General features: G+C 50.1%; 1 protein-coding gene across 1 annotated transcript; it reads right to left on the bottom strand.

The window, feature by feature from the left end:
• Nucleotides 1–13,313: 13,313 nt before the first annotated feature.
• Nucleotides 13,314–14,412, bottom strand: LOC149912549 (rho GTPase-activating protein 32-like). The gene is made up of 4 exons (XM_090131840.1): nt 14,359–14,412; nt 13,959–14,040; nt 13,375–13,479; nt 13,314–13,327 (listed from the first exon to the last, which is right to left on the bottom strand). Exons 1-4 carry the CDS (start codon nt 14,407–14,409, stop codon nt 13,314–13,316), a joined length of 252 nt encoding a protein of 83 aa, XP_089987966.1. The 5' UTR covers nt 14,410–14,412.
• Between the last annotated feature and the right edge of the window lie 2,089 nt (nt 14,413–16,501).

The raw sequence follows: 16,501 nt of genomic DNA, 5'->3' as shown, positions 1-16,501 counted from the left end.
TGGGCAGGGAAACACATCTGGATTTCATTTTCTCTTTCTCTTTGACTGCCAGATAAACAGGGGAGAGTGTGCCCTCACCTTCGAACTCTCCTGCTTACTGCTGCTCAGAGGGAGAAATGTCCCAGCTTCTAGAAGGACATCAGGACAAAGATATGTAATGAAAATAAGAGCACGCTGGCTGTCCTTGTGGGCATCAGCTGCTGGCATCTGCATTGCTGCTGCCATGAGCATGGCACAGCAGTTAAAAGATTGCTTTTCCTTGTGTGACACAGGAGCTCTTGACTTGAAAGCTAGAGGGATGCAATAGAAAGAGCTGCAACCTCTGCCAGACATGGCAAAGGTGAGTGGGATGTTGTTTCAGTTGCTGCTGATGTCAGGAAGGACTGTAAGGATGGAAAGGCTGGTGTTTGCCATGGGCAGGGAAACACATCTGGATTTCATCTTCTCTTTCTCTTTGAGTGCCAGAAAAAGAGGAGAGTTTGCCCTCACCTTGGAACTCTCCTTCCCTCTGCTGTTGAGAGGGAGAAATGTTCCAGCTTGTAGAAGGACATCAGGACAAGGATATGTAATGAAAATAAGTCCAGGCTGGCTGTCCTTGTGGGCATCAGCTGCTGGCATCTGCATTGCTGCTGCCATGAGCATTGCACAGCAGGTAAAAGATTGCTTTTCTTTGAGTGACACAGGAGCTCTTGACTTGAAAGCTAGAGGGATGCAATAGAAAGAGCTGCAACCTCTTCCAGAAATGGCAAGGGTGAGTGGGATGTTGTTTCAATTAGTGCTGATGTTAGGAGGACAGTAAGGATGGAAAGGCTGGTGTTTGCCATGGGCAGGGTAACACATCTGGTTTTCATTTTCTCTTTCTCTTTGAGTGCCAGATAAAGAGCAGAATGTGCCCTCACCTTTGACCCCTCCTGCCCTCTTCTGCTGAGGTGGAGAAATGTTCCAGCTTCTAGAAGGACATCAGGACAAAGATGTGTAATGTAAATAAGTCCAGGCTGGCTGTCCTTGTGGGCATCAGCTGCTGGCATCTGCATTGCTGCTGCCATGAGCATGGCACAGCAGGTAAAAGATTGCTTTTCCTTGTGTGACACAGGAGCTCTTGAGTTGAAAGCTAGAGGGATGTAATAGAACGTGCTGCAACATGTGCCAGACATGGCAAACTTGAGTGGGATGTTGTTTCAGTTGCGGCTCATGTCAGGAAGGACTGTAAGGATGGAAAGGCTGGTGTTTGCCATGGGCTGGGAAACACATCTGGATTTCATCTTCTCTTTCTCTTTGTGTGCCAGAAAAAGAGGAGAGTGTGCCCTCACCTTGGAACTCTCCTGCCTTCTTCTGCTGAGATGGAGAATTGTCCCAGCTTCTAGAAGGACATCAGGACAAAGATATGTAATGAAAATAAGTCCAGGCTGGCTGTCCTTGTGGGCATCAGCTGCTGGCATCTGCATTGCTGCTGCCATGAGCATGGCACAGCAGGTAAAAGGTTGCTTTTCCTTGTGTGACACAGGAGCTCTTCACTTGAAAGCAGGAGGGATGCAATAGAAAGAGCTGCAACCTCTGGCAGACATGGCAAAGGTGAGAGGGATGTTGTTTCAGTTGCTGCTGATGTCAGGAAGGACTGTAAGGATGGAAAGGCTGGTGTTTGCCATGGGCAGGGAAACACATCTGGTTTTCATCTTCTCTTTGTATGCCAGAAAAAGTGGAGAGTGTGCCAGCAACATGCACCCCTCCTGCCCTCTGCTGCTCAGAGGGAGAAATGTTCCAGCTTCCAAAAGGACACCAGGACAAAGATATGTAATGAAAATAAGTCCAGGCTGGCTGTCCTTGTGGGCATCAGCTGCTGGCATCTGCATTGGTGTTGCCATGAGCATGGCAAAGCAGGTAAAATATTGCTTTTCCTTGTGTGACACAGGAGCTCTTGAGTTGAAAGCTAGAGGGATGCAATAGAAAGAGCTGCAACCTCTGCCAGACATGGCAAAGGTGAGTGGGATGTTGTTTCAATTAGTGCTGATGTCAGGAAGGACTGTAGGGATGGAAAGGCTGGTGTTTGCCATGGGCAGGGAAACACATCTGGATTTCATTTTCTCTTTCTCTTTGACTGCCAGATAAACAGGGGAGAGTGTGCCCTCACCTTCGAACTCTCCTGCTTACTGCTGCTCAGAGGGAGAAATGTCCCAGCTTCTAGAAGGACATCAGGACAAAGATATGTAATGAAAATAAGAGCACGCTGGCTGTCCTTGTGGGCATCAGCTGCTGGCATCTGCATTGCTGCTGCCATGAGCATGGCACAGCAGTTAAAAGATTGCTTTTCCTTGTGTGACACAGGAGCTCTTGACTTGAAAGCTAGAGGGATGCAATAGAAAGAGCTGCAACCTCTGCCAGACATGGCAAAGGTGAGTGGGATGTTGTTTCAGTTGCTGCTGATGTCAGGAAGGACTGTAAGGATGGAAAGGCTGGTGTTTGCCATGGGCAGGGAAACACATCTGGATTTCATCTTCTCTTTCTCTTTGAGTGCCAGAAAAAGAGGAGAGTTTGCCCTCACCTTGGAACTCTCCTTCCCTCTGCTGTTGAGAGGGAGAAATGTTCCAGCTTGTAGAAGGACATCAGGACAAGGATATGTAATGAAAATAAGTCCAGGCTGGCTGTCCTTGTGGGCATCAGCTGCTGGCATCTGCATTGCTGCTGCCATGAGCATTGCACAGCAGGTAAAAGATTGCTTTTCTTTGAGTGACACAGGAGCTCTTGACTTGAAAGCTAGAGGGATGCAATAGAAAGAGCTGCAACCTCTTCCAGAAATGGCAAGGGTGAGTGGGATGTTGTTTCAATTAGTGCTGATGTTAGGAGGACAGTAAGGATGGAAAGGCTGGTGTTTGCCATGGGCAGGGTAACACATCTGGTTTTCATTTTCTCTTTCTCTTTGAGTGCCAGATAAAGAGCAGAATGTGCCCTCACCTTTGACCCCTCCTGCCCTCTTCTGCTGAGGTGGAGAAATGTTCCAGCTTCTAGAAGGACATCAGGACAAAGATGTGTAATGTAAATAAGTCCAGGCTGGCTGTCCTTGTGGGCATCAGCTGCTGGCATCTGCATTGCTGCTGCCATGAGCATGGCACAGCAGGTAAAAGATTGCTTTTCCTTGTGTGACACAGGAGCTCTTGAGTTGAAAGCTAGAGGGATGTAATAGAACGTGCTGCAACATCTGCCAGACATGGCAAACTTGAGTGGGATGTTGTTTCAGTTGCGGCTCATGTCAGGAAGGACTGTAAGGATGGAAAGGCTGGTGTTTGCCATGGGCTGGGAAACACATCTGGATTTCATCTTCTCTTTCTCTTTGTGTGCCAGAAAAAGAGGAGAGTGTGCCCTCACCTTGGAACTCTCCTGCCTTCTTCTGCTGAGATGGAGAATTGTCCCAGCTTCTAGAAGGACATCAGGACAAAGATATGTAATGAAAATAAGTCCAGGCTGGCTGTCCTTGTGGGCATCAGCTGCTGGCATCTGCATTGCTGCTGCCATGAGCATGGCACAGCAGGTAAAAGGTTGCTTTTCCTTGTGTGACACAGGAGCTCTTCACTTGAAAGCAGGAGGGATGCAATAGAAAGAGCTGCAACCTCTGGCAGACATGGCAAAGGTGAGAGGGATGTTGTTTCAGTTGCTGCTGATGTCAGGAAGGACTGTAAGGATGGAAAGGCTGGTGTTTGCCATGGGCAGGGAAACACATCTGGTTTTCATCTTCTCTTTGTATGCCAGAAAAAGTGGAGAGTGTGCCAGCAACATGCACCCCTCCTGCCCTCTGCTGCTCAGAGGGAGAAATGTTCCAGCTTCCAAAAGGACACCAGGACAAAGATATGTAATGAAAATAAGTCCAGGCTGGCTGTCCTTGTGGGCATCAGCTGCTGGCATCTGCATTGGTGTTGCCATGAGCATGGCAAAGCAGGTAAAATATTGCTTTTCCTTGTGTGACACAGGAGCTCTTGAGTTGAAAGCTAGAGGGATGCAATAGAAAGAGCTGCAACCTCTGCCAGACATGGCAAAGGTGAGTGGGATGTTGTTTCAATTAGTGCTGATGTCAGGAAGGACTGTAGGGATGGAAAGGCTGGTGTTTGCCATGGGCAGGGAAACACATCTGGATTTCATTTTCTCTTTCTCTTTGACTGCCAGATAAACAGGGGAGAGTGTGCCCTCACCTTCGAACTCTCCTGCTTACTGCTGCTCAGAGGGAGAAATGTCCCAGCTTCTAGAAGGACATCAGGACAAAGATATGTAATGAAAATAAGAGCACGCTGGCTGTCCTTGTGGGCATCAGCTGCTGGCATCTGCATTGCTGCTGCCATGAGCATGGCACAGCAGTTAAAAGATTGCTTTTCCTTGTGTGACACAGGAGCTCTTGACTTGAAAGCTAGAGGGATGCAATAGAAAGAGCTGCAACCTCTGCCAGACATGGCAAAGGTGAGTGGGATGTTGTTTCAGTTGCTGCTGATGTCAGGAAGGACTGTAAGGATGGAAAGGCTGGTGTTTGCCATGGGCAGGGAAACACATCTGGATTTCATCTTCTCTTTCTCTTTGAGTGCCAGAAAAAGAGGAGAGTGTGCCCTCACCTTGGAACTCTCCTGCCCTCTTCTGCTGAGATGGAGAAATGTCCCAGCTTCAAGAAGGACATCAGAACAAAGATATGTAATGAAAATAAGTCAAGGTTGGTTGTCCTTGTGGGCATCAGCTGCTGGCATCTGCATTGCTGCTGCCATGAGCATGGCAAAGCAGGTAAAAGATTGCTTTTCCTTGTGTGAAACAGGAGCTCTTGACTTGAAAGCTAGAGGGATGCAATAGAAAGAGCTGCAACCTCTGGCAGACATGGCAAAGGTGAGTGGGATGTTGTTTCAGTTGCTGCTGAAGGGAGGGAGGACTGTAAGGATGGAAAGGCTGGTGTTTGCCATGGGCAGGGAAAGACATCTGGTTTTCATCTTCTCTTTCTCTTTGAGTGCCAGAAAAAGAGGAGTGTGTCCCCTCACCTTCTACCCCTCCTGCACGCATCTGCTGAGAGGGAGAAATTTTCCAGCTTGTAGAAGGACATCAGGACAAAGATATGTAATGAAAATAAGTCCAGGCTGGCTGTCCTTGAGGGCATCAGCTGCTGGCATCTGCATTGGTGCTGCCATGAGCATGGCAAAGCAGGTAAAAGATTGCTTTTCCTTGTGTGACACAGGAGATCTTGACTTGACAACTAGAGGGATGCAATAGAAAGAGCTGCAACCTCTGCCAGACATGGCAAAGGTGAGTGGGATGTTGTTTCAATTAGTGCTGATGTCAGGAAGGACTGTAAGGTTTTAAAGGCTGGTGTTTGCCATGTGCAGGGAAACACATCTGGTTTTCATTTTGTCTTAATCTTTCAGTGCTAGATAAGCAGGGGAGAGTCTGCCCTCACCTTGGAACTCTCCTGCCCTCTGCTGCTCAGAGGGAGAAATGTCCCAGCTTCTAGAAGGACATCAGGACAAAGATATGTAATGAAAATAAGTCCAGGCTGGCTGTCCTTGTGGGCATCAGCTGCTGGCATCTGCATTGGTGTTGCCATGAGCATGGCAAAGCAGGTAAAAATTGCTTTTCCCTGTGGGATATCTGTTAAGCCATTCTGATTCACCCTTTGCATCCACAACATACAGTTTTTTCCCACACTGCTCTTTCTATCCAGCAATGTGCATATGTGCAGTGGTACAGAGGTTGGTGGCCCTGCCTCTGGCAGGGAGTTGGAGATTCCTTATCCTTGTGGTGCCTTCCAACCCGGGCCATTCTGTGTGTGTGTGTGTGTGTCTGGCTAAACACCAATTGTTGCTAGCTCAGCAGGTATACTGCTAATTATTGAACGCCTGACAGCTGCTTATCAACACTTGGCCACTATTTCTGGACACCTGCTCATCCCTGAAGAGAGAGAAGTTTGGAACGAGGACAGAGGGGGTCTCTTGATGCCTGCCTGTTGCATCCCAACCTGCCCACAGAGTGAGTCAATTCGGCCTTGTGTGGAGGCCCTGGCTTCTTTGGAGTCTGTTTTTCTTTTGCTGAGCTTCTCCTATCCAAACAGAATGGCCTTACAACATGCTTTCTGGTCCTTAATGCTATACCCATGCAGTTTGTAACTATTACAGTTCTGTAAGTGAGAATTGATCACATGATTGAACAACTGTATTTCTAAAATATGTTATGAAATAACTTCTTTTTACTAATACTAATAAAGTCTTTCTACTTTTTCAAACTGTTTCTAAGGGCAAATTACTAAACACATGGTGCTGTACTGCTTCAGAGCAATCCCACATTTGATAGCCAGTGCAGAAACAACATTCCATCCTACAGCATTAGCTAGTTCAGAGGTACCAGACGTGTATCTGGATGTGGCTGTTGTGCATAACTGGGGCTGAGGGATCAGAAGTGACAGCTCCACTCTTGGAGACCACAGAACTAAAATGGAAAGATAAAATAGTTGCAGGGCAATTGTTCTCTGTGCCTGAAGCAGGGACCGATTTATCGGGGAGAGATTTAACAGTTAAATGAGGATTACAGCTGCAAGTCTGTGAAACAGATATCAGGGGTCAATGAATGTGTTAACAGCTGTGATGAAGAAGAAATGAATCCAAAGGTGTGGGCAGGGGAAGGAAATCGGGGTGGACTCACAATTTTCCCTTACAAATAACTGCCCAAGGAGGGAGTGGAGCTGTGAAACAGCAACAATATCCCATAGCCTTAGAAGGGAGAGTGGGTCTAAAAGCTGTAACACAGACAGTGGTTAAGGATGGTCTTCTGGAACCTTGTCTGTGGCCTTATAACACCCCAATCCTGTCGGCACGGAAGGCAGACGGCACGTATCGGCTGGTGCAAGATGTAAGGAAATGACTGAACCCGTTCTCAAAAGACAGCCTGCGGCTCCTAACCCCTATACCCTAATGAGTCAGATCCCACACGGACAGCAGTGGTTTGGTGTGAGAGACCTCACAGATGCTTTCCGGACAGCCTTTGGACTCAGAGAGAAATGGCTGCGTTTGTATGAGGACACATTGTAATCCTATCGTGATTCGTGATGATACTGTAGATACTGGAACTCGTGCTAATCCTTGTCTTGGCAGCATTTGAAGCAAGCAACTGGTGCTGCTGTCATGCAGAAAGCTCCCTTCCAACCACTCAGCAAGCATTTGGATGAGACAGCTTCCTGCTGGGGAGCCCTCCGACATCACTGCTGCCTCCTCCAGAACCATACCTGCAGATGCTTCAGAGCTCTTCAGCATGGACTTCCTTCCTCCCATCAGCAGCTGCTCCTGCACTGACCTTCATTCACACTGGGATACCATCTGCTTCCAGCAGGAGCTGACCTGCGAGACAGAGAAAGGAAACGTGGGATGAGCACAAATGCAGAAGCACAAGGCTGTGTCACCACCACGTCTTGCAGCCTTGGGAAGTCAGCTGCAACTGCAGCCTTGGTCAGAATTACAACGGGCACCGTAAATTAAGTGTGACCTCTGAAGTTGTTGCCATGATCAGAAATAGACGCTCAAATCGCTCACATAACTGTCGGTGGTTCCCTCCAAATTCTTTTGCTTTGGGGAACAGATGGACTCGGAATGGAAGGACACGAGAAAAATGACATCTGTTTGAGCTCAGCAGACTTGAGAGGTGGGCCTGGGTGAACCTCATGAGGTTCAGCACAGCCAAGTGCAAGGTTTGGCATTTGGGCCGGAGGAATCCCAGGCATTCTTTTGTCATCGTGGTGGTTTCCAATAGACCCCAACAATGAGACATCAGGTTGCCGTGTGGGCTCCTGGGTGACACTGCCATTTCCCAGCCATTGCAGCCTAGGGGCAAATAAAGTAAAATACTTCAGAAAGATCTCACACTGATTGCATATTTTACTGTTCTTTTACACAAAACAGAAGGAGAGGGCAGCAGATGCATACAGCTGCATCAACACCCAGGCTGCTAAAGGAATGGAAAGACAGAAACATCAAATATCAATGCCTTATTCTAATGCAAGGAGGGAAGCTTCTATCAATGTTACTTTTTATCATTTAAAATGAGCAGTTGGCACTCTTAAAGGAAAATCCTAGGCCCCAGGTTCTGACAGTGTGGCAATCTGGACTCAGCTGTGACTGATCCAAACAGTCTGTTCCAGATTTTAACATCCCTTCTATGCATTCACAAGTTTTCTCTCTTGACTTCCCCTTACAGCCGTTAGATGCCAGCAAAACATCCCACAAACACTCCTTAACTCTGTGCACACAGGCACCCATCCAACCAGAGCCATCAGTCATTCCCAGCCATGCGCTCTTCCTCCAATCATGGTCAGCATCACACGGCCGTCACGCAGCTCACTTGACTCAGTTTTTCTCTTCTTTCTGGAGGTGTCCTTGCTTCTCAGCCTTACCTTCTCGTGATGTTTATCTCGCTCTGCAGCTCCTGCTCTGAATAGGCTTTCTTGGATTCCCGCATGACAGGCACAAAATGCAGCCACAGCCCCTGCCACCAAGGTCAGCTCTTCAGCACACATTACCTGAGGAGCACTTGGCAACTCCTGCAACCTGAGCAGTGCCAGGAAGACTGTTTCACTTCTGCTTCTCCTGGCTCAGAAATTCATTTTCCTACCTAGAAAATGGAAAAAGAAAAGAAAGAAAAAAAATCCTGACATTAGCAGACACAATTGATACTATGGAATTCTGGAAGGCAAGGGATTTGCCCTCTATGATGAGAAGTTGACTGCAAAGAACTCAGAAGAGCCATGAGCAGGTTGTGAACTTGTGGGTAAAATTAGGAAGTGCAGCAGTGCAGGGCTTCTGGAGCTGAGGGTCTGCTACAGCCGCCTGGAAAGAGAGCCTGTTGGTGGGAGCTGCTTACTGCAGCCAGCAGAAGCATCGCACTCACTGACTCTCATCCTGATGGGGGATTCCAGTCAGTCTGGGAAATCAGCATGGCTGGCTGCAAGCAATCTGACAGACTCCTGGAGTGCAGTGAGAATCACTCTGTGGTGCAGGCATTGGGCACAGCAAGCAGAAGGGAAGCATTGCTGGACATGGTGCACACCAGGGGTTACGACAGGAGGCGGTCAGGGCTGCAGTGACCATGCCCTCCTTGAGTTGGTGATCTCAAGGAATGCGGGCCTGGCAGGAAGCAAAGGCAGGAGCCTGAACTTCAGGAGAGCCAGCTGCAGGCTGTTCCAGGAATTCTTGGACGAGATCCTCTGGACAACTGTTTGTAGGGGCAAAGGGATGGAAAAGAGCTGGTCACTTTCTCAGAAAAAAACTTGCTCAGGTTGCAGGCTGAGCTGCAGGAGAGGAAGGGGAGGAGGTGCCAGCACGGCTCTGCATGATGCTCTGCCACACTGGGCAGCTTGATCATGGCTCAGCAGTGGGATCAGACGAGGAGAAGGGGAGAAGGAAATCAAGGATGGGAGGGAACCATCAGACACAGTCAATAAGTGTCTGTGAAGTCTTGCAAACCAGAGATTCCCAGGTTGTTTCTGCTTTTGCAGCATTTGTGTGGTGCAGGGTGAGCAAAAGGTTCTGCTGCTTGATTCTTCTGCAGGAGCCGCCTAAAAGGGAAATGGCCACTGAGCTGCAGACCAAGCAGTACTGCCTGACGTTGGCCAGGGGAGCTTCTCCTGCCGCAGTGTGCTGATGACAGGTCTGGAGATGATCTGCAGGGCCAGTTCGTAGATGGGAGCCAGGAAAGGACATGATGGGAGGAGGGAGGTGTTAAGCAACATCCAAGGCATCAAAATGCATCAGAAGGCCCTGAAAAGCATCACAAAGCCACAGCCAGGAAGCTTGGGAGTATCATGAGCAGCATCCAGGATGCGAGAGATTATTTGCTACCATGCCAAATGGTAGCAGAGCTCCCCCTGCAGACATCCCAAAGCCAGACAAAACAGGAACAAACCCGGAGCTGTGCTGCATGCACCCCACAGCCACAGCATTGCAAGCTGGGGTGCCTTGCTGTGTGCTGCATTCATCCCAGTCCGTGTGAATGAAGACTCTGGAGGCAGTCAAGGCGTTGGTTGAGCACGAGTGTGCTTTTATTATTATATAAAGGACAGGAGGGTGTGAGAGGTCCACGGTGAAGATGGGACTCATCCTGTCTTGTCATGGCGAGAGTGGCTCAGAGCTCTCAGTGCTGCTGTCCGGTGCCTGGGACTGGAGGCCTGATTGAAAGTCCCCCTGCAAGAGGCTCTGCTCCTCTTCACTGATGCTGACCTGCTCCTGCATGGAGGTGCTGCTGTCGGGGCACTCACACTGTGCTTCAGATGGGCTGCACTGCAGAGACTCTGGGTTAAAATCCACACTTGTGACTGTGGTGTCTGGGAGGCTCAGGTCAGCAACTTCAGCAGAGCCAGGTGTAATGAGAGCATGGACTTCGATGAGCTCCTTCTCTCCATTAATGTTGTTAGATGGAAGGCTGCTATTAGAACTGCAGCAATTTGTGCTTCCTATGAGCTCTCCACTGATGGAAGCACACAGAGCATCCTCGCTACTTGCCCTGGATCTTATGGCTTGGCAAGGGCTCGATTCACCTAGAAAGGATACACAGGGGTTAGTGTCAAACTTTCACAAGCTGAATTACGACAGTGGTACTTGATCAGGGGTGAAGATTTAGGCACGGGATTGAACGCTAGAAAGAGATACATGTGCAGAGCAAGCTTGAATTGTATGTTCCTGAAAAGCAGGGATTTGGAAGCTGCATTTGCACCCTTACCTGCCAGGACTACCACTGCTGTTTCTGAGGGCTGCCTGGCATTGCGCTGCAGTTGGCGTTTGCTGCCAGAGGATGGCTTCCTGAGGCTGAAGCAGCAACACCAACTGCTAGCTGGTGATTCCTCAGTCTTGCTGGGTGGATTTTGTCTGGAGAGAGAAAACAGCCAATGCTGTGAGTCGTGCGTGGTGCAGGGTGAGGGAAGAGCAGCACTGAGCTCTTGGCAGCAGTTGCTTGTTCCTAGCACTGCCTGGTTTCTGCAGGAAAACACAAAAACCCACCCAAACAATGATGCTAGGTGCTGGAAAAGAAAGTCCTCTTTACCTGTCAGATGGAAAGTCAACGACGGTGTGGAATTTGCCCTGCCCAGCTGCAGGGCTTTCTTCCACTTCAATGTCCCTGCTGCTCTCTGTTACCACAGAAGAGGTGCTGTGGCCTCGCCTCTGTGCCTGTGCCTCCTCCAGGCTGAGCAGCTTTGTGGCAGCAGAAGAGACTCCCACAGACTTGGGCCCTGGGAGAGAATTGTGCCCTGTCAGGGAAAACCACAGGTAAGAGCGAGGATCAGAAAGCAGCAGCACAGCCACCACAGTTCTGGGGGAGGTGCTGTATTTTTCTCAGGCTTGCTTATCCGAGCCACTGGAAGAAGAGGAGCCCAAAATAACCATGTGGGAAGAGGTGTGTTTATGGCAAAGGACATGGTCATCATTAAGAGCAGCTTACTGTATCAAAATAGGCAAGGAAAAACCCAAGGAAATGGGGGCAGGGAACTGAGAAAGCTTCGCTGCCACACTTGCATCAAGCTTTTCCTGCGTGCAAACCATAATAATGACGGTTTCCTCCTTGTGAAGTTTGAGCTTGGACATTCTCAGCATCCAGCAACAGGATGCCATACCCTAATGGAAGTCCAGAGGTCTGCTGTCCCCTTGATGGTAAAAGAGTATCTCAAACATCCTGGAGAAGGCCTGCATTTGGTCAAGGTGTCAGGTCAAGATCAAGCTAATGGAGGAAGACACTCACCTGCTGCATCTGCAATGTCTGCTCCGGATTTGGAGCCGAAGAGGACGTCGGTGTGGTTGATGATGAATTCCACCACATCCGACTGCGTCTGCAGCTCCATGCAGGCAGCTCTTCCGCTGGCGCAGGCAGACTCGTTCTGCTGTGATCTGTAGAAAAGGCAGATTTTAGAAGTCATTTCTCCAAGACCGTTTCCCCGAGTCTGAATTGTTGCAGCCAAAAGCTGTCAGCTGAGGCTCTGGAGACTTCCGCAGTGGGCAATCAGTGATGCCACTGCAGAAATTCCCCTGGATGATCAAGGACACGTCAGTCCCATCTCAACAAGACTGCAGAAATTGTCACCTAGACATTGTGCCCGTGGGGATGGAGAACAGCTCAGGCTCCTGCTCTTCTGTCAGCCACAGATTTTACAGAAGAAGAGCACATTTGATGGAGAAAAAGGGAGCACTGTTTTTTTTTTTAATGGAGAACAGATGTAAGTGTTGTGTTGAAACAGAACCAGAAGTTTACCTTAAGAGGTTTGGAGCCCACACAATGGCTAGGTTCTTGGCATGCATGTTTGTTATACTGGAGCTCCCAGCCAGACACGCCAAGTGTCTCATCAGATACTCCAGAGTCCTGGAAAACAAGAGAGGCAAACGTTCAGCACCAACGAGCATGCCGTGCTGGAATTCAGAAAGACAAAGGCTGGAACCGCATCGTTGCCCTCTGCAATGCAGCAGGGCTGAGCTCAGCAGGCTGAGGGCAGCACTGACCTGTAGTGAGGAGCGGGCAGCTGCTGGATGACGGCCTGCATTCTGAGCAGCCGCTCCTCCTCTGTAGCGGCACCAACAGCATCCTGGAGTAGTGCAGAAAGGGAGCGAGACACCAATCAGGCTAGTACAGCACTGCGAGTAAACCTCGTGGGGCTGACAGCAAAAGGGCCTCCGAGCTGGGGCACTGCTGCAGCCATCTGCCAAGAGGCCCAGGAAGAGGGAAATGAAAGACGTGGCCTTGTGCTTACCGAGAACTTGCCGTACAGCTGGTGGGTGAGCAGAGGGTTCGGGAGCTCCCTGAAATACATCTTGCAGAGGGAGCTCACGCTGTGAATGTCACGGACGGTGAGCTCAGGAATCTGCTCCGACTCAAATTCCTGCCTGGAGAGAGGGACGCAAACCCGGTTGAGCGAGAGGAAGGCAAGCCCAAAGCCACACCAGATGCACTCAGGCTGTGTCAGTCGCAGCACTCTTACCGCAGTCTCTGGATGTTGGACGCGACGCCGGACAGGCGGTATATCCCCTGCACCACGCCGTGCTGCTCAATGAACTCAGCGCAGCTCTGGAGGACCTGGGGGACTGAAGAACACGTGCCAGCCGTCAGTGGAGCTCCTGATTCAAGTCCTGCTGCAGGCTGTGCTTCACATCCCATCCACTAAGCCCAGCCAGGCTTGGCTGAAGCAAATACAGATGTGCTTGTCTCTTAGGAGCATCCGCCTCACTTGATCCTTCAGCCATCAACTCCCATTAGACGTGTCTCCACGGCTATCAGCCTGCCCCCTGCTAGATATGAGCTCCCTTTCATCTTCTTTAGATGCCCAGCAGGGGAAGATCTCAGGAATGGGCAGCTCCTTACCATCACGACCGGAGTGGAGAAGATGCTCTCCCAGGTCACAGCCAAACACCCTTTCCTTCTCCACCTCCCGCTCGGTCGGTTTCTTTGGGCGGGCCTTCACCAAGGAACGAAGGAAGGTGAGGATCTTGCTGCGTTTCTTGGGCACTGCACAACAAAAGGAAGAAACCAGGTCATTTCAGGTCTGGCTCCGTTGGACGAGGCCGAGCACAGCACATTCTACAGAGCACGTCAGAACGGGAAGAACATTACCAACCAGTACATACAAAAAGGGATTTTCCCCGTCTCTGGAGGAGCCCAAGGCCAGGCTGGATGGGGCCCTGGGCAGCCTGATCTAGTCTCACATTAAATGTGGGGGCTGGGAGACCATCCTGAGGCGGGAGGGTTGGAGCATGATGATCCCTGAGGTCCCTTCCATCCCAAGCCATTCTATGAAGATTCTATAGTTTCCCCAAGTCCAATCATAAACACAGGAGGATTGGGCCAAATCTCTGCCCCATGGTGTGCATGAAGAATCATCAACACAGAGGACAATGTGGGATGGATAAAGGAGGTACTAAACATGGAACACACCCCAAAAAAGACTTCATTTTGCTTCCCCACACCATCAAATGTAACATCCCTACCTGGCTTTGGCACTGAGTTGATGAGTGCCTCAGGAATGTTCTTATTAATGAGTTCCACACACTCCCCTGGGAAAAATCCAACCTGTAACAAGAAGAAAAGAGAGGCCAACTATTGCATGCAGCACTTCTCAGATCTGAACTGTTAAACCAAAGGCCACATAACATTTCCCTCGGAACGTGCTTGCCTGACGTTCCATAAGACTATCCAGCAGAAAATGGCCATAGTTCACAGCATAAAGGTAATAATTTTTCAACATTTGCAGCCAAAGGCAAGGTCCTCTGATACCGACACAGGGAAACTGTTTATGTCCTTTAGGCATCCTGAGCAGGCAGAGCAGCTCTAAGCTGATATTCCTGCCTTTACTGAAGTTGCACTCTCCAGTCTGAAGCTTGTGCCTACCTGGAAGCCGAGCTTGCCTCTCCACCAGGGGGTCAGCTCCTTTGGTGGCATGTCGATGACACACACGATGTCTCCCACCTGCAAGAGATTGCAGCGTCAATCCCAGCTTCAGCACGGCTGGGAGGAAAGCACAGCTCAAATGACAGCATTCTTCTGCACTGCCAAACATCGCCGAGCATGAGAGCACTTGCACCAGTGCAGCTCTGAAGGCATTTGCCACTGTAAAATTGAACAACAAGGAACGCCTTGAACTGCTTACCTCAAAGGAGAGTTCATCCGCTGCCTGGGCAACGTATCTCTTAATAGCATGGGCAGCAGCAATAGCTGGAACATTCACAGGTGCCACCTCATTGTCCAGCAGGGGCTTCCCCTTGTTCTCAGTCTGAAACAGAGAGCACAGGCCACGGTGAGGAGCTGGGAACCAACAAGGAGGACTTCAAGGTGAGGAGCACATGTGCAGAGAAAGCTGCAGGAAATGCACTCGGTCCTTATCGTGGGCACTTCAGAAGGAACTGCAAGTCTAATAACGGCTGTTTCTCTCCCTGGTGTGCAGCAGGCACACGCCAGGCAATGCAAAGATGCATCTCTCCCCACCCAGACTAATCAGCAATGGCACTGACGCAGACAGGTGGCCTTGTCCATTTTGCCCCCACCTTTCCTGCGCTCTTTGTGCAGGAAGGCTGGCTGTTTAAGATGCTAGGAGACCGTGAAGAGGGAAACCAAAGCTACGGCTGCAGTTACAAGGTGCAAACAGTGCCATTGCAAGCACCAAGCAGCTCTCTTGAGCAGTCCAACCAACAGCGAGGCCAAACAGAGCAGAGAATGATTGTTGTTTCTGCAGCCATTTCAAGGGAAAAGTCAGTAGAGGACAAACACAACACCCGAGATGGCTCTGGTACTTTTATAAACTTGCCACTCTTGCACTACTGTCTTGCCACAGAGGAGCTCTCTTGGAAAGCAGGAGAGCACATCTGCGGCTCACTCTGCTGGCTGCAGTCAGGGAACAAAGACCAATCAGAGCTTCATACTCTACCTCTGTCCATGCCACATCAGGCCCACAGCTGATCTCGCTGCACGCCACAGCCATCAGCGTAGGTGTGACAAGCTGGAACTGAAAAGAAACACACTTTTATTTTCTCTGTTCACATCTCTGCTGTGCTCCCTACAGCTGTCGGGCACACTCACACAGCCCAAGCACGCCTGCTGGTGTCCCTGGTGATGCTGTGCAGCTCTGCACAAGCTGGGGCTGGGACTCTTTGCCTAAGGGATTGCTTTCCATAAAACCAGCTGGTCACAGCACCACAGACAGCATCCTTATGAGGGCTGAGCTGCAGAGCACGTGGAGAAAACCCACACGTGACCAGCGTCCCATCAAAGCTGGATGAGGCTGTGTTACTAAACACGGGGCGTCACGGGCTGCTAAAGCATGTGGGGGGACAAAGCATGGCAGGTACCTGGCAAGAGATCAGAACGAGGGAGAGAAATCTCACGAATCCGCAGCCGTTCCTTGTCACTTTGCTCTGATCTTCCACGAGCAAAAGCTGCAGCAGGGTAGCAGGCAGAGGGTGGAGAGAGGAGAGAGAAAGAGCAGGTCAGTTTGCTTCCACGGTTTAGCAAAGACTACGAGGGAAAATCCAAAATCTGCCCTCCCTCAACTTAAAAACTTAAGTTTTCAACTTAAAACCATTTCCCCTTGTCCTGCTGTTATCTACCCTTTCAAAGAGGTGATTCCCCTCCTCTTTTTAGGCTCCCTTGAGGTACTGAAGGCTGCCATGAGGTCACCCCACTGCCTTCATTTCTCCAGGCTGAACAAGCCCAGCTCCCTCAGCCTGTCTTTGCAGGGGAGGTGCTCCTGTCCCCTGATCATCTCTGTGGCTCGCCTCTGGACTCTCTCCAACAGCTCCCTGTCTTTCTGGACACTGTACTGCAGCTGGGGCCTCACAAGAGCAGAGCAGGGGGGGACGATCACCTCCCTGTCCCTCATGGCCACCCCTCTGCTGATGGAGATAATGTGAGCCTATGAGCTCCGCCAGCCAGCAGTTCTCAGCACTCACTGTCCCCCCGTCTCTCCCACACTGTCTCAGCTTACCTACAAGGTGCTGCACAGGACGGTGTGAAGACAAAGGGACGCAGTCGGTGCACA

This window comes from Phasianus colchicus, chromosome Z (assembly GCF_987193195.1).
Source record: "Phasianus colchicus chromosome Z, bPhaCol1.hap1.1, whole genome shotgun sequence".
Lineage (NCBI taxonomy): Eukaryota > Metazoa > Chordata > Aves > Galliformes > Phasianidae > Phasianus > Phasianus colchicus.
This window is presented reverse-complemented; position numbering and strand designations above follow the sequence as displayed.